Source organism: Salmo trutta, chromosome 5, assembly GCF_901001165.1.
Source record: "Salmo trutta chromosome 5, fSalTru1.1, whole genome shotgun sequence".
NCBI lineage: Eukaryota > Metazoa > Chordata > Actinopteri > Salmoniformes > Salmonidae > Salmo > Salmo trutta.
The window spans coordinates 67,533,569-67,561,567 of record NC_042961.1 but is presented as its reverse complement, the minus strand read 5'-3'; the positions used below and the strand labels follow the sequence as shown (position 1 = coordinate 67,561,567).

The following is a 27,999-nucleotide window of genomic DNA, read 5'->3' as shown; positions in this document are numbered from 1 at the left end:
CCATAGCTGGTTGGACACATAGTTACGGCAAAGTTTGAATGATAAACCAACAACTAAAAGAGTACTTTCAATCATTTATGTTTTTAGCTCAAATAACGTTGTCTAATGTTGAATTGGAACATTTTGGAGTCACTTGGATATATTTAAACACTATGAGAACAAAACACCAGACTCTCACAGGCTTCATTCATTATAGATGTTTATTCCTTCAGATGGGAAGAAGATGGATACATACAGTGATATAATTACATTCAGAACATATAATAGTATCTCTATGGTAACAGTGATAGAATTACATTCAGAACATATAATAGTATCTCTATGGTAACAGTGATAGAATTACATTCAGAACATATAATAGTATCTCTATGGTAACAGTGATAGAATTACATTCAGAACATATAACAGTATCTCTTTTTATATTTGATAGAGTATAGACTATAGATATATATAGACATAGAAGAGAAAAGTATTACAATTGAAAGAGTACATATGTTGACATGTAACCATTATAACCCTCATTACCATTATAACCCTCATTACCATTATAACCCTCATTACCATTATAACCCTCACTACCATTATAACCCTCATTACCATTACAACCCTCACTACCATTATAACCATTACAACCCTCACTACCAATTTAACCTTGATATTCATGACTCTAACAGTAATGATAGTTTGTTGATATGCTGTGATCATCTGTACCCAGATCATCCAAAGAACCTTCCAGATCTATTTCTCATGGAATTGTAAAGATTCCTCACTACGGAAGAAATTCTTCCATCTGGGTCAGGGGGAAGTGGTAGGTTCAGGTTATCTTGGACAATCTTCTGGGTCAGGGGGAAGTGGTAGGTTCAGGTTATCTTGGACAATCTTCTGGGTTAGGGGGAAGTGGTAGGTTCAGGTTATCTTGGACAATCTTCTGGGTCAGGGGGAAGTGGTAGGTTCAGGTTATCTTGGACAATCTTCTGGGTCAGGGGGAAGTGGTAGGTTCAGGTTATCTTGGACAATCTTCTGGGTCAGGGGGAAGTGGTAGGTTCAGGTTATCTTGGACAATCTTCTGGGTCAGGGGGAAGTGGTAGGTTCAGGTTATCTTGGACAATCTTCTGGGTCAGGGGGAAGTGGTAGGTTCAGGTTATCTTGGACAATCTTCTGGGTCAGGGGGAAGTCGTAGGTTCAGGTTATCTTGGACAATCTTCTGGGTCAGGGGGAAGTGGTAGGTTCAGGTTATCTTGGACAATTATCTGGGTCAGGGGGAAGTGGTAGGTTCAGGTTATCTTGGACAATCTTCTGGGTCAGGGGGAAGTGGTAGGTTCAGGTTATCTTGGACAATCTTCTGGGTCAGGGGGAAGTGGTAGGTTCAGGTTATCTTGGACAATCTTCTGGGTCAGGGGGAAGTGGTAGGTTCAGGTTATCTTGGACAATCTTCTGGGTCAGGGGGAAGTCGTAGGTTCAGGTTATCTTGGACAATTTGTTGGGAACACCTTGACAAGAACACCTTTACCTTTGTGATATTTGTTCAACATCTCTTCGAGTTTTCCCAAGGTTACTGGATTCACTGTATTTTTCTTTATCTCCTTGTTCCACTGCCAGTGTGCTTCGGCTATCCGCTTGTTCATATTCCTGTTGTAACAGCAGTAGGCTGTCCACAGGAGCTCTGGGATGTTCACTCTGTCGTTCAGTTTGTTGTTGCTGCTGGGCACTGCTCCAGTCACCACATAGGCTTCTATCTTCCCGTTGTTACTAATACAGTCGTTCATCAGCTTTCCTCTGACATTTTTCTCCATATCATTCCAGCTGCCCCCGTTGAATTTGATGTCCTGGGGAACGATGTTGGTCAGGGTAAAGGTGGACTCCTGAGTATCAAGGTTATGAGCATGTGAATTTGGGAAGAGGTGACCTCTGTTCACAGCATGATAATCTAAAGGGTTTTTTCGTTTATAGTCGTAGTTCCCCGCCTGGTGTTCGTAATGGGCTCCTCCTATTTTCTGCATTACAGGATTGTTTACCCCGTCGAGCTGCAGGAAACAGTCATACATTCACTCACAAGTTTTCTGTATTTTCTGGGGGGGGGGTCACAATCAGGTCTCTATACCCTCCATAGTGGTAGTTCTATATTCTGTAACATAACTGTCTGTGATTTATAGCAGCAAACAAATACAAATGTTATGTTATATGACAAAACATTAGTCCTACCTGGGGCTCTATCATCCAGGGATCATCTGGTCTGGGGTCTGTAGGAGGACCAGTGAAGGTGTAGGCTGAGAACACAGGGATCCTCTTGGTCGTGTCGTAGAGAGTTGCAAACCTGTAGGCGTTGTTGAACAACTGGCAGATCGGCTTGTAGCGGGTCTGGTTCTGGACTGTCCCATCAACCAAAATACCCGGGAGATTTGGAGTTGTCCCCTTCATGAAGAACTTCTGGCACAGTGGATCAAACCTGTCCACTACACGAGAGAGAGCAGGAGGAAGGAGAGAGAGAAGGAGGAGAGTAGAGAGATGATTCAATACCCCCATCATCACCTGAAGACTGTACACCACAGAGACAAAGATGAAGTTACAGAGACCAGTTGGTAGACTGGAGACTGCTGAGCTGAGTCAGGACAGACTGCTTTAAATAGTTATTACAGAGCAGTTGGTAGACTGGAGACTGCTGAGCTAAGTCAGGACAGACTGCTTTAAATAGTTATTACAGAGACCAGTTGGTAGACTGGAGACTGTTGAGCTGAGTCAGGACAGACTGATTTAAATAGGTTTTCAGAGACTCCTCCTTCAGGTGTCAAGACAGATAGGGTTAATTTGCATAAACCCCCTCTGTATGTTTCCATGGAAACTGCTGTAACTAATAACATGTGACTCACCTCCTGTAGTTTCTAACACGTATGGACCCAGAACTGAATCACACAATATTATAGTTCTGGGTTAATGAGATTAGACTGCTCTAAATAGTGACTGCATCCACACTTTGGTTCTGGTAGAAAAACGTTTTAGGATAAAAACATGACTTTACTCAGCATAGAGTCTGTCAGAAGATACACATCACACTATTACAACAGAGGGACTGTTCTGGAATTACGGCTGCTGAGTTCACATTCATTAATATCCCACAAGGCTTAGCGACTGAATCAGCAACTCAAAGAAGTAAACTTGCATTTCCCTTGACCAGCAAGTCAAAATATTTAGTATGATGTCTCAAAGGCCTCACAAACATTACAGATATGTTTACAACTGAATGAAATGGAGGAAGATGTTTACAACTGAATGAAATGGAGGAAGATGTTTACAACTGAATGAAATGGAGGAAGATGTTTACAACTGAATGAAATGGAGGAAGATGTTTACAACTGAATGAAATGGAGGAAGAGGTTTACAACTGAATGAAATGGAGGAAGATGTTTACAACTGAATGAAATGGAGGAAGATGTTTACAACTGAATGAAATGGAGGAAGATGTTTACAGCTGAATGAAATGGAGGAAGATGTTTACAACTGAATGAAATGGAGGAAGATGTTTACAACTGAATGAAATGGAGGAAGATGTTTACAACTGAATGAAATGGATGAAGATGTTTACATCAAGTCCTTATTATGGCAAGAACAGCTCAAATAAGCACAGAGAAACGACAGTTCATCATTACTTTAGGACATGAAGGTCAGTCATTGCGGAACATTTCAAGAACTTTGAATGTTTCTTCAAGTGCAGTTGCAAAAAACCATCAAGAGCTTATTGTCTAAACCTTGGGCAACACTTACATGTTCCCAGCCACAACTGTGGACACTCATTGGACCTCATCACTAGTAATATCCCTGCCTCTGACTTGCATGTCATCGAGCTACTGTATCATCCAACTTTCCACCTCTGGTTTGCCCTCTAACTCACTTCCTGGAAACTAGAACATGGCGTGTAATGGGATTCATTTATTGGTTGTATATGTTGGTGTAGTCTGGTCTGACCACTGCTGAGTTTATTTCCAGAAACTGAAGTAGTTCACAGTAAGAGTTGACACAAGGCTGTGTATGTAGCATTAGAAAATGTGGTTCCTAACAACACTGTGGTCAGAGCAGCACTGGACTGATTAACACCTCAGACTCAGCAGCTGTAGATTCTTCAGTTGAGGAGGCCTTTTCTCAGTCAGAGTAGAGGAGACTGGGGAACAAACTAACACTTTTACACTTTAGTTTATTATGAAAATATTATTTAAGTTAGATTCATCATATTTTTATACAAACAACATATCCCAGCTACCATAAACACACTAAGTATGTTCCCAGGACCTACCAGTCATTTACAATTCAACCAAGTGGAGGATATTAAATGTTATAATTGACCCAGTAGGTGAATGTTCCACAGGTCAATAATTTAACAAAAAGACAGGAGGATAGAATATTTACTTTAGGGCCTCAAAACCCTTTTTCTTCTTCAATAAAACTAAAAGTCATCAATGGATTTAAACAAAACCTCTTAGCAGTGTTGCTACTGAATGTTGGCTTGTATGATGTATAATATACTATGAATCAGTTTCTTATTTCATGAAACTACAGGAATCCTTTGTTTCAGGGAAACATTATATTTGTTCAACATGCTTGTGGGGAGGAGTTCCCCTTTCTGTCCAATGAGGTCATTTCTGGACAATATTTCAGCAAGTAAAATGATGGTTCTACTTTAGAATGTGGAACACAGCCAATAGGGAGGTTTGATTGTTACACATTCTAAATAGTTCCACCTGTTCCACATACAGAGGAGTTTATCCAACCCTCCTTGTCCAGTCTGACCACTAATTATACCAGACAGGACTCATCTTCATACAGAGGAGTTTATCCAACCCTCCTTGTCCAGTCTGACCACTAATTATACCAGACAGGACTCATCTTCATACAGAGGAGTTTATCCAACCCTTCTTGTCCAGTCTGACCACTAATTATACCAGACAGGACTCATCTTCATACAGAGGAGTTTATCCAACCCTCCTTGTCCAGTCTGACCACTAATTATACCAGACAAGACTCATCTTCATACAGAGGAGTTTATCCAACCCTCCTTGTCCAGTATGACCACTAATTATACCAGACAGGACTCATCTTCATACAGAGGAGTTTATCCAACCCTCCTTGTCCAGTCTGACCACTAATTATACCAGACAGGACTCATCTTCTCCCAGATATCATCACAGAATATATAATAATTTAGTTAGAAAGGAGGCCACTGGGTGAACATTGAGGCATTGATAGATCATGAGAGAAGAAAATATTAAATTACCATTTCTAAGCTGCTCATTTATTATGGAAAAACTCACCCCAGCACATTCTGAGGCAGGCCTTGGAGACAGGAAGGACATCACCCTCTTCTGGTCTCCACCCCACCAGGGAAAGGACAGTGATGAACTGTGAGCTCTGTAGGCAGCTCCTGGTTGGGTACTGTGGTAGTATAAATACACATATCAGAGGGTACTGTGGTAGTATAAATACACATAGAGGGTACTGTGGTAGTATAAATACACATAGAGGGTACTGTGGTAGTATAAATACACAAATCAGAGGGTACTGTGGTAGTATAAATACACATATCAGAGGGTACTGTGGTAGTATAAATACACAGAGGGTACTGTGGTAGTATAAATACACATATCAGAGGGTACTGTGGTAGTATAAAAACACATATCAGAGGGTACTGTGGTAGTATAAAAACACATATCAGAGGGTACTGTGGTAGTATAAATACACATATCAGAGGGTACTGTGGTAGTATAAATACACATAGAGGGTACTGTGGTAGTATAAATACACATATCAGAGGGTACTGTGGTAGTATAAATACACATATCAGAGAGTTGGGTACTGTGGTAGTATAAATACACATATCAGAGGGTTGGGTACTGTGGTAGTTTAAATACACATATCAGAGGCTACTGTGGTAGTATAAATACACATATCAGAGGCTACTGTGGTAGTATAAATACACAGATCAGATGGTACTGTGGTACTATAAATACACCTATCAGAGGGGTAGGTACTGTGGTAGTAAATATACACATATCAGAGGGTACTGTGGTAGTATAAATACACCTATCAGAGGGTTGGGTACTGTGGTAGTATAAATGCACATAGAGGGTTGGGTACTGTGTAGTATAAATACACAGAGGGTTGGGTACTGTGGTAGTATAAATACACATATCAGAGGGTTGGGTACTGCGGAAGTAAAAATACACATATCAGATGGTACTGTGGTAGTATAAATACAGAGGGTACTGTGTAGTATAAATACACAGAGGGTTGGGTACTGCGGTAGTAAAAATACACAGAGGGTAGTGTGGTAGTATTAATACACATATCAGAGGGTACTGTGGTAGTATAAATACACATATCAGAGGGTACTGTGGTAGTATAAATACACATATCAGAGGGTACTGTGGTAGTATAAATACACATATCAGAGGCTACTGTGGTAGTATAAATACACATATCGGAGGGTACTGTGATAGTATAAATACACATATCAGAGGGTACTGTGGTAGTATAAATACACATATCAGAGGGTTGGGTACTGTGGTAGTATAAATACACATACCAGAGGGTTAGGTACTATGGTAGTATAAATACACAGATCAGATGGTACTGTGGTACTATAAATACACCTATCAGAGGGTTAGGTACTGTGGTAGTAAATATACACATATCAGAGGGTACTGTGGTAGTATAAATACACATTTCAGAGGGTACTGTGGTAGTATAAATACACATATCAGAGGGTTGGGTACTGTGGTAGTATAAATACACCTATCAGAGGGTTGGGTACTGTGGTAGTATAAATGCACATAGAGGGTTGGGTACTGTGTAGTATAAATACACATAGAGGGTTGGGTACTGTGTAGTATAAATACACAGAGGGTTGGGTACTGTGGTAGTATAAATACACATAGAGGGTACTGTGGTAGTATAAATACACATATCAGAGGGTACTGTGGTAGTATAAAAACACATATCAGAGGGTACTGTGGTAGTATAAATAAACATATCAGAGGGTACTGTGGTAGTATAAATACACAGAGGGTACTGTGGTAGTATAAATACACATATCAGAGGGTACTGTGGTAGTGAAAATACACATATCAGAGGGTTGGGTACTGTGGTAGTATAAATACACATATCAGAGGGTTGGGTACTGTGGTAGTATGAATACACACAGAGGGTTGGGTGCTGTGGTAGTATAAATACACATATCAGAGGGTACTGTGGTAATATAAATACACGTATCAGAGGGTTGGGTACTGTGGTAGTATAAATACACATATCCGAGGGTACTGTGGTAGTATAAATACACATATCAGAGGGTTGGGTACTGTGGTAGTATAAATACACATATCAGAGGGTACTGTGGTAGTATAAATACACATATCCGAGGGTACTGTGGTAGTATAAATACACATATCAGAGGGTTGGGTACTGTGGTAGTATAAATACATATATCAGAGGGTACTGTGGTAGTATAAATACACATATCAGAGTGTACTGTGGTAGTATAAATACACATATCAGAGGGTACTGTGGTAATATAAATACACGTATCAGAGGGTACTGTGGTAGTATAAATACACATATCAGAGGGTACTGTGGTAGTATAAATACACATATCAGGGAGGAGGGTACTGTGATAGTATAAATTCACATATCAGAGGGTACTGTGGTAGTATAAATACACATATCAAAAGGTACTGTGGTAATATAAATACACATATCAGAGGGTTAGGTACTGTGGTAGTATACATACACATATCAGAGGGTACTGTGGCAGTATAAATACACATATCAGAGGGTTGGGTACTGTGGTAGTATAAATACACATATCAGAGGGTACTGTGATAGTATAAATACACATATCAGAGGGTACTGTGTAGTATAAATACACATATCAGGGAGTTGGGTACTGTGGCAGTATAAATACACATATCAGAGAGTACTGTGATAGTATAAATACACATATCAGAGAGTACTGTGATAGTATAAATACACATATCAGAGAGTACTGTGATAGTATAAATACACATATCAGAGGGTACTGTGATAGTATAAATACACATATCAGAGGGTACTGTGATAGTATAAATACACAGAGGGTTGGGTACTGTGGTAGTATAAATACACATATCAAAAGGTACTGTGGTAATATAAATACACGTATCAGAGGGTTGGGTACTGTGGTAGTATAAATACACATATCAGAGGGTACTGTGGAAGTATAAATACACATATCAGAGGGTACTGTGGTAGTATAAATACACATATCAGAGGGTACTGTGGTAGTATAAATACACATATCAGAGGGTACTGTGGTAGTATAAATACACATATCAGAGGGGACTGTGGTAGTATAAATGCACATATCAGAAGGTACTGTGGTAGTATAAATACACACATCAGAGGGTACTGTGGTAGTATAAATACAGAGGGTACTGTGTAGTATAAATACACAGAGGGTTGGGTACTGCGGTAGTAAAAATACACAGAGGGTAGTGTGGTAGTATTAATACACATATCAGAGGGTACTGTGGTAGTATAAATGCACATAGAGGGTTGGGTACTGTGTAGTATAAATACACAGAGGGTTGGGTACTGTGGTAGTATAAATACACATATCAGAGGGTTGGGTACTGCGGAAGTAAAAATACACATATCAGATGGTACTGTGGTAGTATAAATACAGAGGGTACTGTGTAGTATAAATACACAGAGGGTTGGGTACTGCGGTAGTAAAAATACACAGAGGGTAGTGTGGTAGTATTAATACACATATCAGAGGGTACTGTGGTAGTATAAATACACATATCAGAGGGTACTGCGGTAGTATAAATACACATATAAGAGGGTACTGTGGTAGTATAAATACACATATCAGAGGGTACTGTGGTAGTATAAATACACATATCAGAGGGTACTGTGGTAGTATAAATACACATATCAGAGGCTACTGTGGTAGTATAAATACACATATCAGAGGGTACTGTGGTAGTATAAATACACAGATCAGATGGTCCTGTGGTACTATAAATACACCTATCAGAGGGGTAGGTACTGTGGTAGTAAATATACACATATCAGAGGGTACTGTGGTAGTATAAATACACCTATCAGAGGGTTGGGTACTGTGGTAGTATAAATGCACATAGAGGGTTGGGTACTGTGTAGTATAAATACACAGAGGGTTGGGTACTGTGGTAGTTTAAATACACATATCAGAGGGTTGGGTACTGCGGAAGTAAAAATACACATATCAGATGGTACTGTGGTAGTATAAATACAGAGGGTACTGTGTAGTATAAATACACAGAGGGTTGGGTACTGCGGTAGTAAAAATACACAGAGGGTAGTGTGGTAGTATTAATACACATATCAGAGGGTACTGTGGTAGTATAAATACACATACCAGAGGGTACTGTGGTAGTATAAATACACATATCAGAGGCTACTGTGGTAGTATAAATACACATATCGGAGGGTACTGTGATAGTATAAATACACATATCAGAGGGTACTGTGGTAGTATAAATACACATATCAGAGGGTTGGGTACTGTGGTAGTATAAATACACATACCAGAGGGTTAGGTACTATGGTAGTATAAATACACAGATCAGATGGTACTGTGGTACTATAAATACACCTATCAGAGGGTTAGGTACTGTGGTAGTAAATATACACATATCAGAGGGTACTGTGGTAGTATAAATACACATATCAGAGGGTTGGGTACTGTGGTAGTATAAATACACCTATAAGAGGGTTGGGTACTGTGGTAGTATAAATGCACATAGAGGGTTGGGTACTGTGTAGTATAAATACACATAGAGGGTTGGGTACTGTGTAGTATAAATACACATATCAGAGGGTTGGGTACTGTGGTAGTATAAATACACATATCAGATGGTACTGTGGTAGTATAAATACACAGAGGGCACTGTGGTAGTATAAATACAGAGGGTACTGTGTAGTATAAATATACATAGAGGGTTGGGTACTGTGTAGTATAAATACACAGAGGGTTGGGTACTGCGGTAGTAAAAATACACAGAGGGTACTGTGGTAGTATTAATACACATATCAGAGGGTACTGTGGGAGTATAAATACACATATCAGAGGGTACTGTGGTAGTATAAATACACATATCAGAGGGTACTGTGGTAGTTTAAATACACATATCAGAGGGTACTGTGGTAGTATAAATACACATATCAGAGGGTACTGTGGTAGAAAAATACACATATCAGAGGGTACTGTGGTAGTATAAATACACATATCAGAGGGTTGGGTACTGTGGTAGTATAAATACACATATCAGAGGGTACTGTGGTAGTATAAATACACATATCAGAGGGTACTGTGGTAGTATAAATACACATATCAGAGGGTTGGGTACTGTGGTAGTATAAATACACATATCAGAGGCTACTGTGATAGTATAAATACACATATCAGAGGGTACTGTGGTAGTATATATACACATAGAGGGTTGGGTACTGTGGTAGTATAAATACACAGATCAGAGGGTACTGTGGTAGTATAAATACACATATCAGAGGGTTGGGTACTGTGGTAGTATAAATACACATATCAGAGGCTACTGTGATAGTATAAATACACATATCAGAGGGTACTGTGGTAGTATATATACACATAGAGGGTTGGGTACTGTGGTAGTATAAATACACAGATCAGAGGGTACTGTGGTAGTATAAATACACATATCAGAGGGTTGGGTACTGTGGTAGAAAAATACACACAGACGGTACTGTGGTTGTATAAATACATATAAGAGGGTATTGTGGTTGTATAAATACACATATCAGAGGGTACTGTGTTAGTATAAATACACATCAGAGGGTTGGGAACTGTGGTAGAAAAATACACATATCACAGGGTTGGGTACTGTGGTAGTATAAACACAGATATCAAAGGGTACTGTGGTAGTATAAATACACATATCAGAGGGTTGGGTACTGTGGTAGTATAAATACACCTATAAGAGGGTTGGGTACTGTGGTAGTATAAATGCACATAGAGGGTTGGGTACTGTGTAGTATAAATACACATAGAGGGTTGGGTACTGTGTAGTATAAATACACATATCAGAGGGTTGGGTACTGTGGTAGTATAAATACACATATCAGATGGTACTGTGGTAGTATAAATACACAGAGGGCACTGTGGTAGTATAAATACAGAGGGTACTGTGTAGTATAAATATACATAGAGGGTTGGGTACTGTGTAGTATAAATACACAGAGGGTTGGGTACTGCGGTAGTAAAAATACACAGAGGGTACTGTGGTAGTATTAATACACATATCAGAGGGTACTGTGGGAGTATAAATACACATATCAGAGGGTACTGTGGTAGTATAAATACACATATCAGAGGGTACTGTGGTAGTTTAAATACACATATCAGAGGGTACTGTGGTAGTATAAATACACATATCAGAGGGTACTGTGGTAGAAAAATACACATATCAGAGGGTACTGTGGTAGTATAAATACACATATCAGAGGGTTGGGTACTGTGGTAGTATAAATACACATATCAGAGGGTACTGTGGTAGTATAAATACACATATCAGAGGGTACTGTGGTAGTATAAATACACATATCAGAGGGTTGGGTACTGTGGTAGTATAAATACACATATCAGAGGCTACTGTGATAGTATAAATACACATATCAGAGGGTACTGTGGTAGTATATATACACATAGAGGGTTGGGTACTGTGGTAGTATAAATACACAGATCAGAGGGTACTGTGGTAGTATAAATACACATATCAGAGGGTTGGGTACTGTGGTAGTATAAATACACATATCAGAGGCTACTGTGATAGTATAAATACACATATCAGAGGGTACTGTGGTAGTATATATACACATAGAGGGTTGGGTACTGTGGTAGTATAAATACACAGATCAGAGGGTACTGTGGTAGTATAAATACACATATCAGAGGGTTGGGTACTGTGGTAGAAAAATACACACAGACGGTACTGTGGTTGTATAAATACATATAAGAGGGTATTGTGGTTGTATAAATACACATATCAGAGGGTACTGTGTTAGTATAAATACACATCAGAGGGTTGGGAACTGTGGTAGAAAAATACACATATCACAGGGTTGGGTACTGTGGTAGTATAAACACAGATATCAAAGGGTACTGTGGTAGTATAAATACACATATCAGAGGGTACTGTGGTAGTATAAACACAGATATCAAAGGGTACTGTGGTAGTATAAATACACAGAGGGTTGGGTACTGTGGTAGTATAAATACACAGAGGGTTGGGTACTGTGGTAGTATAAATACACATATCCGAGGGTTGGGTACTGTGGTAGTATAAACACATATCAAAGGGTACTGTGGTAGTAAAAATACACAGAGGGTACTGTGGTAGTATAAATACACATATCAGAGGGTACTGTGGTAGTATAAATACACATATCAGAGGGTTGGGTACTGTGGTAGTAAAAATACACATCAGAGTGTACTGTGGTAGTATAAATACACATATCAGAGGGTACTTTGGTAGTATAAATACACATATCAGAGGGTACTGTGGTAGTATAAATACACATATCAGAGGGTAATGTGGTAGTATAAATACACATATCAGAGGGTACTTTGGTAGTATAAATACACATATCAGAGGGTACTGTGGTAGTATAAATACACATATCAGAGGGTACTGTGGTAGTATAAATACACATATCAGAGGGTAATGTGGTAGTATAAATACACATATCAGAGGGTACTGTGGTAGTATAAATACACATATCAGAGGGTACTGTGGTAGTATAAATACACATATCAGAGGGTACTGTGGTAGTATAAATACACATATCAGAGGGTACTGTGGTAGTATAAATACACATATCAGAGGGTACTGTGGTAGTATAAATACACATTTCAGAGGGTACTGTGGTAGTATAAATACACATTTCTGTTGTATAATAATGAATATCAGTAAACATTGTAACCAACAGGTAAAGGTTAATCTGGAGAATGTGGCTATTGGCTGATCAGGCAACTGGTGGGAGAAGGAAGGGCAGGTGGAATGTTTTTTAACCAAAAGACCTTATAAATGTTTTGTTTGTGACTTTGAAATTCTCACACTGATGTTATAAACACTTATTTAGGAAAAGTCAAGGAGGGGGTCAGGGGGAATGACTTCCACAATGACAGAGTTAGGGCCTAATTTAAATTCCTCAAACATGTCTGTGATCGTTGAAGAATACAGCTGTCTCATAACCATGTCTCCCCCCCCTCTCACTCTCCCCCATTCTCCCCCCCCCCCTTCTCTATATTGGAAACCAGAAGATAGCAATAATGGACGTTTCATTTATAGGTGTTGTTTATGTTGGTGTATCTGTAGTCTGACCTCTGCTGAGTTTATTTCCAGAAACTGAAGTAGTTCACAGTAAGAGTTGACACAAGGCTGTGTATGTAGCATTAGAAAATGTGGTTCCTAACAACACTGTGGTCAGAGCAGCACTGGACTGATTAACACCTCAGACTCAGCAGCTGTAGATTCTTCAGTTGAGGAGGCCTTTTCTCAGTCAGAGTAGAGGAGACTGGGGAACAAACTAACACTTTTACACTTTAGTTTATTATGAAAATATTATTTAAGTTAGATTCATCATATTTTTATACAAACAACATATCCCAGCTACCATTACACACTAAGTATGTTCCCAGGACCTACCAGTCATTTACAATTCAACCAAGTGGAGGATATTAAATGTTATAATTGACCCAGTAGGTGAATGTTCCACAGGTCAATAATTTAACAAAAAGACAGGAGGATAGAATATTTACTTTAGGGCCTCAAAACCCTTTTTCTTCTTCAATAAAACTAAAAGTCATCAATGGATTTAAACAAAACCTCTTAGCAGTGTTGCTACTGAATGTTGGATGATATACTATGAATACATTTCTTATTTCATGAAACTACAGGAATCCTTTGTTTCAGGGAAACATTATATTTGTTCAACATGCGTGAGGGGAGGAGTTCCCCTTTCTGTCCAATGAGGTCATTTCTGGACAATATTTCAGCAAGTAAAATGATGGTTCTACTTTAGAATGTGGAACACAGCCAATAGGGAGGTTTGATTGTTACACATTCTAAATAGTTCCACCTGTTCCACATACAGAGGAGTTTATCCAACCCTCCTTGTCCAGTCTGACCACTAATTATACCAGACAGGAATCATCTTCATACAGAGGAGTTTATCCAACCCTCCTTGTCCAGTCTGACCACTAATTATACCAGACAGGACTCATCTTCATACAGAGGAGTTTATCCAACCCTCCTTGTCCAGTCTGACCACTAATTATACCAGACAGGACTCATCTTCTCCCAGATATCATCACAGAATATATAATAATTTAGTTAAAAAGGATGCCACTGGGTGAACATTGAGGCATTGATAGATCATGAGAGAAGAAAATATTATTATTACCATTTCTAAGCTTCTCATTTATTATAAAAACTCACCTCAGCACATTCTGAGGCAGGCCTTGGAGACAGGAAGGACATCACCCTCTTCTGGTCTCCACCCCACCAGGGAAAGGACAGTGATGAACTGGGAGCTCTGTAGGCAGCTCCTGGTTGGGTACTGTGGTAGTATAAATACACATATCAGAGGGTACTGTGGTAGTATAAATACACATAGAGGGTACTGTGTAGTATAAATACACATATCAGAGGGTACTGTGGTAGTATAAATACACATATCAGAGGGTACTGTGGTAGTATAAATACACAGAGGGTTGGTACTGTGGTAGTATAAATACACATCAGAGGGTACTGTGGTAGTATAAATACACAGAGGGTTGGGTACTGTGGTAGTATAAATACACAGAGGGTACTGTGGTAGTATAAATACACATATCAGAGGGTACTGTGGTAGTATAAATACACAGAGGGTACTGTGTAGTATAAATACACATAGAGGGTTGGGTACTGTGTAGTATAAATTCACATATCAGAGGGTACTGTGGTAGTATACATACACATATCAGAGGGATGGGTACTGTGGTAGTATAAATACAAATATCAGAGGGTACTGTGGTAGTATAAATACACATATCAGAGGGTATTGTGGTACTGTGGTAGTATAAATACACATATCAAAGAGTTGGGTACTATGGTAGTATAAATACACATATCAGAGGGTACTGTGGTAGTATAAATACACATCAGAGGGTTGGGTACTGTGGTAGTATAAATACACATATCAGAGGGTACTGTGGTAGTATAAATACACATCAGAGGGTTGGGTACTGTGGTATTATAAATACACAGAGGGTTGTGTACTGTGGTAGTATAAATACACATACCAGAGGGTACTGTGGTAGTATAAATACACATATCAGAGGATTGGTACTGTGGTAGTATAAATACACATAGAGGGTTGTGTACTGTGGTAGTATAAATACACATATCAGAGGGTACTGTGGTAGTATAAATACACATCAGAGGGTTGGGTACTGTGGTATTATAAATACACAGAGGGTTGTGTACTGTGGTAGTATAAATACACATACCAGAGGGTACTGTGGTAGTATAAATACACATAACAGAGGATTGGTACTGTGGTAGTATAAATACACATAGAGGGTAGGGTACTGTGGTAGTATAAATACACATATCAGAGGGTACTGTAGTAGTATAAATACACATAGAGGGTTGTGTACTGTGGTAGTATAAATACACATGTTAGAGGGTACTGTGGCAGTATAAATACACATATCAGAGGGTATTGTGGTAGTATAAATACACATATCAGAGGGTACTGTGGTAGTATAAATACACATAGAGGGTTGTGTACTGTGGTAGTATAAATACACATGTTAGAGGGTACTGTGGTAGTATAAATACACATATCAGAGGGTATTGTGGTAGTATAAATACACATATCAGAGGGTACTGTGGTAGTATAAATACACATATCAGAGGGTACTGTGGTAGCATAAATACACATATCAAAGGGTACTGTGGTAGTATAAATACACATATCAGAGGGCTGGGTACTGTGGTAGTGTAAATACACATATCAGAGGGTACTGTGGTAGTATAAATACACATATCAGAGGGTATTGTGGTAGTACACTGCTCAAAAAAATAAAAGGGAACACTTAAACAACACAATGTAACTCCAAGTCAATCACACTTCTGTGAAATCAAACTGTCCACTTAGGAAGCAACACTGATTGACAATAAATTTCACATGCTGTTGTGCAAATGGAATAGACAACAGGTGGAAATTATAGGCAATTAGCAAGACACCCACAATAAAGGAGTGGTTCTGCAGGTGGGGACCACAGACCACTTCTCAGTTCCTATGCTTCCTGGCTGATGTTTTGGTCACTTTTGAATGCTGGCGGTGCTTTCACTCTAGTGGTAGCATGAGACGGAGTCTACAACCCACACAAGTGGCTCAGGTAGTGCAGCTCATCCAGGATGGGCACATCAAAGCGAGCTGTGGCAAGAAGGTTTGCTGTGTCTGTCAGCGTAGTGTCCAGAGCTTGGAGGCGCTACCAGGAGACAGACCAGTACATCAGGAGACGTGGAGGAGGCCGTAGGAGGGCAACAACCCAGCAGCAGGACCGCTACCGCCGCCTTTGTGCAAGGAGGAGCACTGCCAGAGCCCTGCAAAATGACCTCCAGCAGGCCACAAATGTGCATGTGTCTGCTCAAACGGTCAGAAAGAGACTCCATGAGGGTGGTATGAGGGCCCGACGTCCACAGGTGGGGGTTGTGCTTACAGCCCAACACCGTGCAGGACGTTTGGCATTTGCCAGAGAACACCAAGATTGGCAAATTCGCCACTGGCGCCCTGTGCTCTTCACAGATGAAAGCAGGTTCACACTGAGCACGTGACAGACGTGACAGAGTCTGGAGACGCCGTGGAGAACGTTCTGCTGCCTGCAACATCCTCCAGCATGACCGGTTTGGCGGTGGGTCAGTCATGGTGTGGGGTGGCATTTCTTTGGGGGGGCCGCACAGCCCTCCATGTGCTCGCCAGAGGTAGCCTGACTGCCATTAGGTACCGAGATGAGATCCTCAGACCCCTTGTGAGACCATATGCTGATGCGGTTGGCCCCGGGTTCCTCCTAATGCAAGACAATGCTAGACCTCATGTGGCTGGAGTGTGTCAGCAGTTCCTGCAAGAGGAAGGCATTGATGCTATGGACTGGCCCGCCCGTTCCCCAGACCTGAATCCAATTGAGCACATCTGGGACATCATGTCTCGCTCCATCCACCAACGCCACGTTGCACCACAGACTGTCCAGGAGTTGGCGGATGCTTTAGTCCAGGTCTGGGAGGAGATCCCTCAGGAGACCATCCGCCACCTCATCAGGAGCATGCCCAGGCGTTGTAGGGAGGTCATACAGGCACGTGGAGGCCACACACACTACTGAGCCTCATTTTGACTTGTTTTAAGGACATTACATCAAAGTTGGATCAGCCTGTAGTGTGGGTTTCCACTTTAATTTTGAGTGTGACTCCAAATCCAGACCTCCATGGGTTGATAAATTGGATTTCCATTGATTATTTTTGTGTGATTTTGTTGTCAGCACATTCAACTATGTAAAGAAAAAAGTATTTAATAAGATTATTTCATTCATTCAGATCTAGGATGTGTTGTTTAAGTGTTCCCTTTATTTTTTTGAGCAGTATATAAATACACATAGCAGAGGGTTGGGTACTGTGGTAGTAAAAATACACATATCAGAGGTTACTGTGGTAGTATAAATACACATATCAGAGGGCTGGGTACTGTGGTAGTGTAAATACACATAGCAGAGGGTACTGTGGTAGTATAAATACACATATCAGAGGGTTGGGTACTGTGGTAGTATAAATACACAAATCAGAGGGTACTGTGGTAGTATAAATACACATATCAGAGGGTTGGTACTGTGGTAGTATAAATACACATATCAGAGGGTTGGGTACTGTGGTAGTGTAAATACACATAGAGGGTTGGGTACTGTGGTAGTATAAAAACAAATATCAGAGGGTTGGGTACTGTGGTAGTATAAATACACAAATCAGAGGGTACTGTGGTAGTATAAATACAAATATCAGAGGGTTGGTACTGTGGTAGTATAAATACACATATCAGAGGGTTGGGTACTGTGGTAGTATGAATACACAAATCAGAGGGTACTGTGGTAGTATAAATACACATATCAGCGGGTACTGTGGTAGTATAAATACACATATCAGAGGGTACTGTGGTAGTATAAATACACATAAGAGGGTACTGTGGTAGTATAAATACACATATCAGAGGGTACTGTGGTAGTATAAATACACATATCAGCGGGTACTGTGGTAGTATAAATACACATATCAGCGGGTACTGTGGTAGTATAAATACACATATCAGCGGGTACTGTGGTAGTATAAATACACATATCAGAGGGTACTGTGGTAGTATAAATACACATAAGAGGGTACTGTGGTAGTATAAATACACATATCAGAGGGTACTGTGGTAGTATAAATACACATATCAGAGGGTTGGGTACTGTGGTAGTATAAATACACATATCAGAGGGTTGGGTACTGTGGTAGTATAAATACACATATCAGAGGGTACTGTGGTAGCATAAATACACATATCAGAGGGTACTGTGGTAGTATAAAAACACATTTCTGTTGTATAATAATGAATATCAGTAAACATTCTAACCAACAGGTAACGGTTACGAATCCCTTTTGGCCCTGCAGTCTAGGTGGGGGGGGATACGAGACCCGTAACATAAATCAGCCAAATTATAATCGTGACAAGTAACAGTGAGATCAAAAACCACAGACAACTGAAATCTACCGTCAAACACTCAGGGTTTATTTTAAACACACGGTAAACGGGTGTGGGAAAAGGGGCTGAGCTGGACCCAAGCAAAGAAACAATAATCCAAAACACCCCTAAACTAGACTACCTCAATAACAGTTAGCTAACTAACCAAAAATACAGTGGGTGGTCCGCACAGTTCTAACTAGGGTACTTAGACACAGTATTCCTACGGGTAATGTATGCCCATGGGCGACTTGTCTTGGTACCCCCTTTTTCCCACCAAACAAACAAGTCAAACAACAAAACAATTCTCACAGGATAACCGGACATATGTGACATGTAGTTGCAAAACAAAAGCGATCAATACAGAGCGATAGAGCTGGGGACACAGAGCGAGAGCGATTGAGAGAATGAACACAAAGATTGATCTGGAGAGAAAACAACTGACTGGGTTTTTAAACGGGATGTGATTGGTTGAGGGAAAAGGAACAGGTGTCTTCTGATTGGCGACTGATTGGGGAATGATGATTGTCACCTGTGAGGAGGAGAAGGAGAGAAAAGAAATACACATTCAGGATACCTGTATCCGTAACAGTTAATCTGGAGAATGTGGCTATTGGCTGAGCAGGCAACTGTCGGTAGAAGGAAGGGCAGGTGGAATGTTTTTTAACCAAAATACCTTATAAATGTTTTGTTTGTGATATTGAAATTCTAACACTGATGTTATAAACATTTATTTAGGAAAAGTCAAGGAGGGGGTCAGGGGGTCTGGGAAATTACTTTCACAATGACAGAGTTCGGGTCGATTTTAAATTCCTCAAACATGTCTGTGATTCTTGAAGAATACAGCTGTCTCAATACCATGTCTCCTACTCCCCCCTCTCACTCTCCCCCATTCTCTCCCCCCCCCTCCCCCCCTCTCAATCCTCTGTTAACTTGTAACTTGTAACTTTGTGAGGGTGGAGACTTCACTAACAGGAAATGGCAGTTTTCATTATTGGAAACCAGAAGATAGCAATAATGGATGTTTCATTTATTGGTGTTGTTTATGTTGATGTATTGTAGTCTGACCACTGCTGAGTTTATTTCCAGAAACTGAAGTAGTTCACAGTAAGAGTTGACACAAGGCTGTGTATGTAGCATTAGAAAATGTGGTTCCTAACAACACTGTGGTCAGAGCAGCACTGGACTGATTAACACCTCAGACTCAGCAGCTGTAGATTCTTCAGTTGAGGAGGCCTTTTCTCAGTCAGAGTAGAGGAGACTGGGGAACAAACTAACAATTTTAGACTTTAGTTTATTATGAAAATATTATTTAAGTTAGATTAACCATATTGTTATACAAATAACATATCTCAGCTACCATTAAACACTAAGTATGTTCCTAGGACCTACCAGTCATTTACAATTTAACCAAGTGGAGGATATTAAATGTTATAATTGACCCAGTAGGTGAATGTTCCACAGGTCAATAATTTAACAAAAAGACAGGAGGCAAGAATATTTACTTTAGGGCCTCAAAACCCTTTTTCTTCAATAAATCAATAAAACTAAAAGTCATCAATGGATTTAAACAAAACCTCTTAGCAGTGTTGCTACTGAATGTTGGCTTGTATGATGTATGATATACTATGAATACATTTCTTATTTCATGAAACTACAGGAATCCTTTGTTTCAGGGAAACATTATATTTGTTCAACATGCGTGTGGGGAGGAGTTCCCCTTTCTGTCCAATGAGGTCATTTCTGGACAATATTTCAGCAAGTAAAATGATGGTTCTACTTTAGAATGTGGAACACAGCCAATAGGCCAGTTCCTCTGTTTACTTCAGACACGTCTTCTTCCACATATCATCACAGGAAGGTTCTTCATTCAGTTAGATAATGTTTACCCAGTGGCATCCTGAGGCATTTATAGATCATGAGAGAAGAAAATATTAAATTACCATTTCTAAGCTTCTCATTTATTATGGAAAAACTCACCCCAGCACTTTCTGAGGCAGGCCTTGGAGACAGGAAGGACATCACCCTCTTCTGGTCTCCACCCCACCAGGGAAAGGACAGTGATGAACTGGGAGCTCTGTAGGCAGCTCCTGGTAAACAGCGTCTGGTCAATCCACTGCTGCTGCTTCTTGTTGAGAGTTGCCCACCAGATCTCTGGAATCACCAGCTGCATTTTAAGGGAGAGAGAGACAGGAAGGAAGGACATCACCCTCTTTTGGTCTTCACCCCACTGGGGCAAGTTCAGAAGCCTGGGGTGGATACAAGGGGCCTGGGGTAGATCAGCAGGGACCGGGGCCGAACGTGAGGCAGGAGGGAGCGCTGGAGGTACCTGCATGTCCAAGGGGTCCTACCTAATACATACAGAGAATACATAAGAGACAGATACAGTACTAAGCATTCTCAGCACCATGACAGTAAATCTACAGCATGAAAGGTAAGAGACAGATACAGTACTAAGCATTCTCAGCACCATGACAGTAAATCTACAGCATGAAAGGTAAGAGACAGATACTAGATTTAGTTGTGTAACTAAAGGACAAAGAATGCATAGGCCTTTCACTGCATTTATTTGGATGGAAAGTTGTGTAGCATTCAGATCTACAATGCATGTCAGATCTACACGGACAAATAGTAAGAGTGTTTTTGGTTTATTGAAATTGTTCACTAAGTTTGAATTATTCTGTTTCATTTGTTCCCAGGGGGGAAGGGGAATGCACCTTGGGAGTGTTTAGGCAAGAGGCCTGCGGGCCTCATAACCCGTAGTATTGAATCTGTCTATGCACACTAGGTCAGACCTGGGAGGACCACCCCCTGTATTCTGGTTAGTACCAGTTGGTGTTAAAGGTCAGGTCAGACCTGGGAGGACCACCCCCTGTATTCTGGTTAGTACCAGTTGGTGTTAAAGGTTAGGTCAGACCTGGGAGGACCACCCCCTGTATTCTGGTTAGCAGCCAGTTGGTGTTAAAGATTAGGTCAGACCTGGGAGGACCACCCCCTGTATTCTGGTTAGTACCAGTTGGTGTTAAAGGTTAGGTCAGACCTGGGAGGACCACCCCCTGTATTCTGGTTAGTACCAGTTGGTGTTAAAGGTTAGGTCAGACCTGGGAGGACCACCCCCTGTATTCTGGTTAGCAGCCAGTTGGTGTTAAAGGTTAGGTCAGACCTGGGAGGACCACCCCCTGTATTCTGGTTAGTACCAGTTGGTGTTAAAGGTTAGGTCAGACCTGGGAGGACCACCCCCTGTATTCTGGTTAGCAGCCAGTTGGTGCTAAAGGTCAGGTCAGACCTGGGAGGACCACCCCCTGTATTCTGGTTAGTACCAGTTGGTGTTAAAGGTTAGGTCAGACCTGGGAGGACCACCCCCTGTATTCTGGTTAGTACCAGTTGGTGTTAAAGGTTAGGTCAGACCTGGGAGGACCACCCCCTGTATTCTGGTTAGCAGCCAGTTGGTGCTAAAGGTCAGGTCAGACCTGGGAGGACCACCCCCTGTATTCTGGTTAGCAGCCAGTTGGTGCTAAAGGTTAGGTCAGACCTGGGAGGACCACCCCCTGTATTCTGGTTAGTACCAGTTGGTGTTGAAGGTTAGGTCAGACCTGGGAGGACCACCCCCTGTATTCTGGTTAGCAGCCAGTTGGTGCTAAAGGTCAGGTCAGACCTGGGAGGACCACCCCCTGTATTCTGGTTAGTACCAGTTGGTGTTAAAGGTTAGGTCAGACCTGGGAGGACCACCCCCTGTATTCTGGTTAGTACCAGTTGGTGTTAAAGGTTAGGTCAGACCTGGGAGGACCACCCCCTGTATTCTGGTTAGTACCAGTTGGTGTTAAAGGTTAGGTCAGACCTGGGAGGACCACCCCCTGTATTCTGATTAGTACCAGTTGGTGTTAAAGGTTAGGTCAGACCTGGGAGGACCACCCCCTGTATTCTGGTTAGTACCAGTTGGTGTTAAAGGTTAGGTCAGACCTGGGAGGACCACCCCCTGTATTCTGGTTAGCAGCCAGTTGGTGTTAAAGGTTAGGTCAGACCTGGGAGGACCACCCCCTGTATTCTGGTTAGCAGCCAGTTGGTGTTAAAGGTTAGGTCAGACCTGGGAGGACCACCCCCTGTATTCTGATTAGTACCAGTTGGTGTTAAAGGTTAGGTCAGACCTGGGAGGACCACCCCCTGTATTCTGGTTAGTACCAGTTGGTGTTAAAGGTTAGGTCAGACCTGGGAGGACCACCCCCTGTATTCTGGTTAGTACCAGTTGGTGTTAAAGGTCAGGTAAGCTGTGGGAAGGCAGGTAAGGTAGGAGATGGGACTCTTTTACTTCCATTTCTTTGGTTCCGTCCAGCCCCTTTTCCACCTTAACGTGTTTAATGAAGAATAAATTCCCTGTAAACGGTGTTTTTCCCTGCCGTCCTTCCCCGCACCTACGATCACATACCTTTTTCACTCCACGGGGAGTTGAGTTGTAGCAGGGTGTTGCGTTGCCTCCTCCAAGATGCGAACATGACAGCAAATATCACGATTTTTATACCATTAAACTAGATACAACTGTATGTTTTCAATTCGCTTTTCCATTCTTCTTACAACTTCACAGATGCAGCAATAACATTTACAACTGATTTCATCCAACCTGGTAAAATATATTTACTCTGTAACTCTCCGTTTGATGTAAACAAAGATCCGATGAGGGGAAAGTGTCATGGCGCCGTTTGGTTTTTCAAACTTCCGCTTAGGGCGGAGCTAAGGTCAAAGGGCAAATCTGATTGGACCACACGTGGATGGATACGGTTCTTTGAGACTGTCTACGCATTCCCATTGGAGGATTTTCGCTAGTTGAGACTGGCTAGACATCCGGTTGGTCTGCACAGGAAAATAATGCGCAACAGATTACACGCACATTCGTGAAGCGGCCTTATTTTGTCCCTCCGCTGGGGATAGACATGTTCCTGAGCGAACATAGCGAATAACTTTGAAATGTACGTTTATTTAATTATTTTGTTTATTTATTTATTTACCAAATTGTTTAAATGCTCAACAAATTACTTTAATGTGAATTTTAAATTAAAATGTTAATTCAAGTGCTTTTTATCAGTCCGCCAGCCAAGCTAAGTTGGGATCGGATCCAAAAACTAGCTAGAAGACGATCTCTTCCTGCATATCAGCTGTTAAGAGATGAACAACTAAACTAACTAATTGTAAAGTCAGCAGTGTGTCAATTGTGAAGACCCAGACAGTTTTTTTAACCCTGAATTGAGGAACTTGTTAGTCAGCTAATGACAAATGTAGCAAATCTATCTGTTCTGTATACTTCTGGCCCTTCTTTGGACACTGTGTTAACAACCCTCCAGACAAGCTTCAATGCCATTCAACTCTCCTTCCGTGGCCTCCAACTGCTCTTAAATACAAGTAAAACTAAATGCTCTTCAACCGATCGCTGCCTGCACCTGCCCGTCCGTCCAGCATCACTACTCTGGATGGTTCTGACTTAGAATATGTGGACAACTACAAATACCTAGGTGTCTGGTTAGACTGTAAACTCTCCTTCCAGACTCACATTAAACATCTCCAATCCAAAGTTAAGTCTCGAATTGGCTTCCTATTTCGCAACAAAGCATCCTTCACTCATGCTGCCAAACATACCCTCGTAAAACTGACCATCCTACCGATCCTCGACTTCGGCGATGTCATTTACAAAATTGCCTCCAACACCCTACTCAATAAACTGGATGCAGTATATCACAGTGCCATCCGTTTTGTCACCAAAGCACCACTGCGACCTGTACACTCTTGTTGGCTGGCCGTCGCTTCATACTCGTCGCCAAACCCACTGGCTACAGGTCATCTACAAGTCTCTGCTTGGTAAAGCCCCGCCTTATCTCAGCTCACTGGTCACCATAGCAGCACCCACTCGTAGCACGCGCTCCAGCAGGAATATCTCACCACTCACCCTCAAAGCCAATTCCTCCTTTGGTCGCCTTTCCTTCCAGTTCTCTGCTGGAACTGCAAAAATCACTGAAGCTGGAGACTCATATCTCCCTCACTAGCTTTAAGCACCAGCTGTCAGAGCAGCTCACAGATCACTGCACCTGTACATAGCCCATCTGTAAATAGCACACCCAACTACCTCATCCCCATATTGTTATTTATTTATCTTGCTCCTTTGCACCCCAGTATCTCTACTTGCACATTCATCTTCTGCACATCTACCATTCCAGTGTTTAATTGCTATGTTGTAATTATTTCACCACTATGGTCTATTTATTGCCTTAATTCCCTTATCTTACCTCATTTGCACACAATGTATATAGAGTTTTCTACTTTATTATTGATTGTATGTTTGTTTATTCCATGTGTTACTCTGTGTTGTTGTTTGTGTCAAACTGCGTTGCTTGATATTGGCCAGGTCGCAGTTGTAAATGAGAACTTGTTCTCAACAAGTCTACCTGGTTAAATAAAGTTGAAATAAAAAAAAAATGAAGCCTGTGAGAGTCTGGTGTTTTGTAGTTATGGTGTTTAAATGTATCCAAGTGACTCCAAAATGTTCCAATTCAACATTAGACCACATAATTTGAGCTAAAAATATAAATTACTGAAAGCACTATTTTAGTTGTCAGTTATTCATTCAAACTTTGCCATAACTACGTGTCCAACCAGCTATGGTCCAGCATACCAGCTAGCTACCATGTCTCTAAACATACCTGGAGCTGGTCAAGAAGCTACCATGTCTCTAAACATACCTGGAGCTGGTCAAGAAGCTACCATGTCTCTAAACATACCTGGAGCTGGTCAAGAAGCTACCATGTCTCTAAACATACCTGGAGCTGGTCAAGAAGCTACCATGTCTCTAAACATACCTGGAGCTGGTCAAGAAGCTACCATGTCTCTAAACATACCTGGAGCTGGTCAAGAAGCTACCATGTCTCTAAACATACCTGGTCAAGAAGGACTTTCAAACATTGTTCTAGAATCATCAAAATCCAGGCTTCATCACATCCGGCCGTGATTGGGTGTCCCATAGGGCGGCGCATAATTGGCCCATCGTCCAGGTTTGGCCGGGGTAGGCCGTCATTTTAAATAAGAATTTGTTCTAAACTGACTTGTCTAGTTAAATAAAGGTTAAAAAATTTTTTTTAAGGATTTTCAATCAGTGTTGTAGAATCACCTCACCAGCAGGTAGAAGCCTTGTTCCAGTTTTCAAACCTCCACTCCATGAGCTCTTTGAACAGAACAGGTTTCAATTGATTGACTGATTAATTGATTGATAAATATATTATATATATTTTCATCATCTGTGTTTTTGATCTATTATCCATATCATTGATAATTAGCATATTTGCATTCAGTTACGATAAACAAGCAGACTAAAAACAGATTGTGAGAATTTACATCCCACATTCAGCCACACTTGAACCAGGAAATGTCCCCCTTTTGTCCAAGTCCACACACAATAAATACTATTATTTCTCATCAAAAGGTCACTGGATGAGCTGCTGTAAAAAAAAATGTAATGTTTCCCTGCATTCAGTGGAAGTCAACAAAAGACACACCTGATGCTGAGGTCAGAGAGACAGACTGACCTGACGCTGAGGTAAGAGAGACAGACTGACCTGACGCTGAGGTAAGAGAGACAGACTGACCTGACGCTGAGGAAAGAGAGACAGACTGACCTGATGCTGAGGTAAGAGAGACAGACTGACCTGACGCTGAGGAAAGAGAGACAGACTGACCTGATGCTGAGGTAAGAGAGACAGACTGACCTGACGCTGAGGTAAGAGAGACAGACTGACCTGACGCTGAGGAAAGAGAGACAGACTGACCTGACGCTGAGGTAAGAGAGACAGACTGACCTGATGCTGAGGTAAGAGAGACAGACTGACCTGATGCTGAGGTAAGAGAGACAGACTGACCTGACGCTGAGGTAAGAGAGACAGACTGACCTGACGCTGAGGTAAGAGATACAGACTGACCTGATGCTGAGGTAAGAGAGACAGACTGACCTGATGCTGAGGTAAGAGAGACAGACAGACCTGACGCTGAGGTAAGAGAGACAGACTGACCTGATGCTGAGGTAAGAGAGACAGACTGACCTGATGCTGAGGTAAGAGATACAGACTGACCTGACGCTGAGGTAAGAGAGACAGACTGACCTGATGCTGAGGTAAGAGATACAGACTGACCTGACGCTGAGGTAAGAGAGACAGACTGACCTGACGCTGAGGTCAGAGAGACAGGCTGACCTGATGCTGAGGTAAGAGAGACAGACTGACCTGACGCTGAGGTAAGAGAGACAGACTGACCTGACGCTGAGGTCAGAGAGACAGGCTGACCTTGGGGGATATAAGGAGAACCAATGTAGGAAAAGCTGATGGTTTGTCACAAGTGATTTCAGTAATACTCTGTGAAATTAACAGCCCCTTCCATTTTACTTCCGGGTCGTGTCCCCAAAACTTTAGAAATGGTTTGACGTTTATATCATAACATTTGTGAAAACACGGTCATTTACAATATATATAAAATACATGTTTTGGATTAATTTACCTCTGCCTGGATTCCTTTTATGGATTATTTGGCTTGAAGACCATTGTGATACGTTTTTGCCCATTGAAGACTATTCAGAAAGACTACAAAAAACAACAATGCTACTTCCTGGAAAATGACGTGTCACTTTAGTAGTGTATAGAAAAAAAGACCTTGAATGAGTAGGAGAGAGAGAGATGGAGGCAGAGATAGATAGAGAGAGAGTGAGAGGCAGAGAGCGAGGGAGGCAGAGAGAGATATGCCATATATTCATTTGAGACAGTTTCACACAGCAAGAAAATTATCCTGCAGCAAAAGGAAATTGAAATTGTTATGTTGTTTATAATTAATGGACATTTTTTGTAGGGGTTGTTACAAAAATAGTTAAGTCAAAAAAAGTCTGACATTTTTAAAGAAGTCAATACAAATTTTAGAATCCTTTTTAACCTGGAATACATTACAAATTAGCATTTCATTCTGTGCAGGAAAATTCCTACAACAACATGATGATCAAATTAAGATACGGCTCCTGTAGGTTTCACAGCAGTATTTCGTTCCAAGCAGGTTTTTCAGTTTTTGCAGCAAACAAAAAGAAAATACCCTTTTACAATGAACAAAATACAATAAATATCATATCTG

At 41.1% G+C, this 27,999-nt stretch overlaps 1 protein-coding gene across 2 annotated transcripts; it reads right to left on the bottom strand.

Annotated features, from left to right (window-relative positions):
* Window positions 1–182: 182 nt before the first annotated feature.
* LOC115194907 (endonuclease domain-containing 1 protein-like) lies at window positions 183–23,555 on the bottom strand. Of its 2 annotated transcripts, XM_029754826.1 has the most exons (6): window positions 23,282–23,555; window positions 20,839–21,209; window positions 14,541–14,661; window positions 5,301–5,421; window positions 2,203–2,453; window positions 183–2,024 (listed from the first exon to the last, which is right to left on the bottom strand). In XM_029754826.1, exons 3-6 carry the CDS (start codon window positions 14,580–14,582, stop codon window positions 1,464–1,466), a joined length of 975 nt encoding a protein of 324 aa, XP_029610686.1. In that variant the 5' UTR covers window positions 14,583–14,661; window positions 20,839–21,209; window positions 23,282–23,555; the 3' UTR covers window positions 183–1,463. The 2 variants fall into 2 exon arrangements, with proteins under 2 accessions (XP_029610686.1, XP_029610687.1); XM_029754827.1 differs by lacking the exon at window positions 20,839–21,209.
* Window positions 23,556–27,999: the final 4,444 nt, after the last annotated feature.

What these genes read in the sequence shown, in the direction of transcription:
- LOC115194907 (XM_029754826.1), bottom strand. Translation starts at nt 14,582, where the DNA reads ATGTCCTTCCTGTCTCCAAGGCCTGCCTCAGAATGTGCTGAG. An exon ending in CTGCCTCAGAATGTGCTGGG is followed by an intron (nt 2,454 to 5,300) that starts GTGAGTTTTTCC and finishes TCTCTCGTGTAG; the next exon opens with TGGACAGGTTTGATCCACTG. An exon ending in CCTGGATGATAGAGCCCCAG is followed by an intron (nt 2,025 to 2,202) that starts GTAGGACTAATG and finishes TGTTTCCTGCAG; the next exon opens with CTCGACGGGGTAAACAATCC.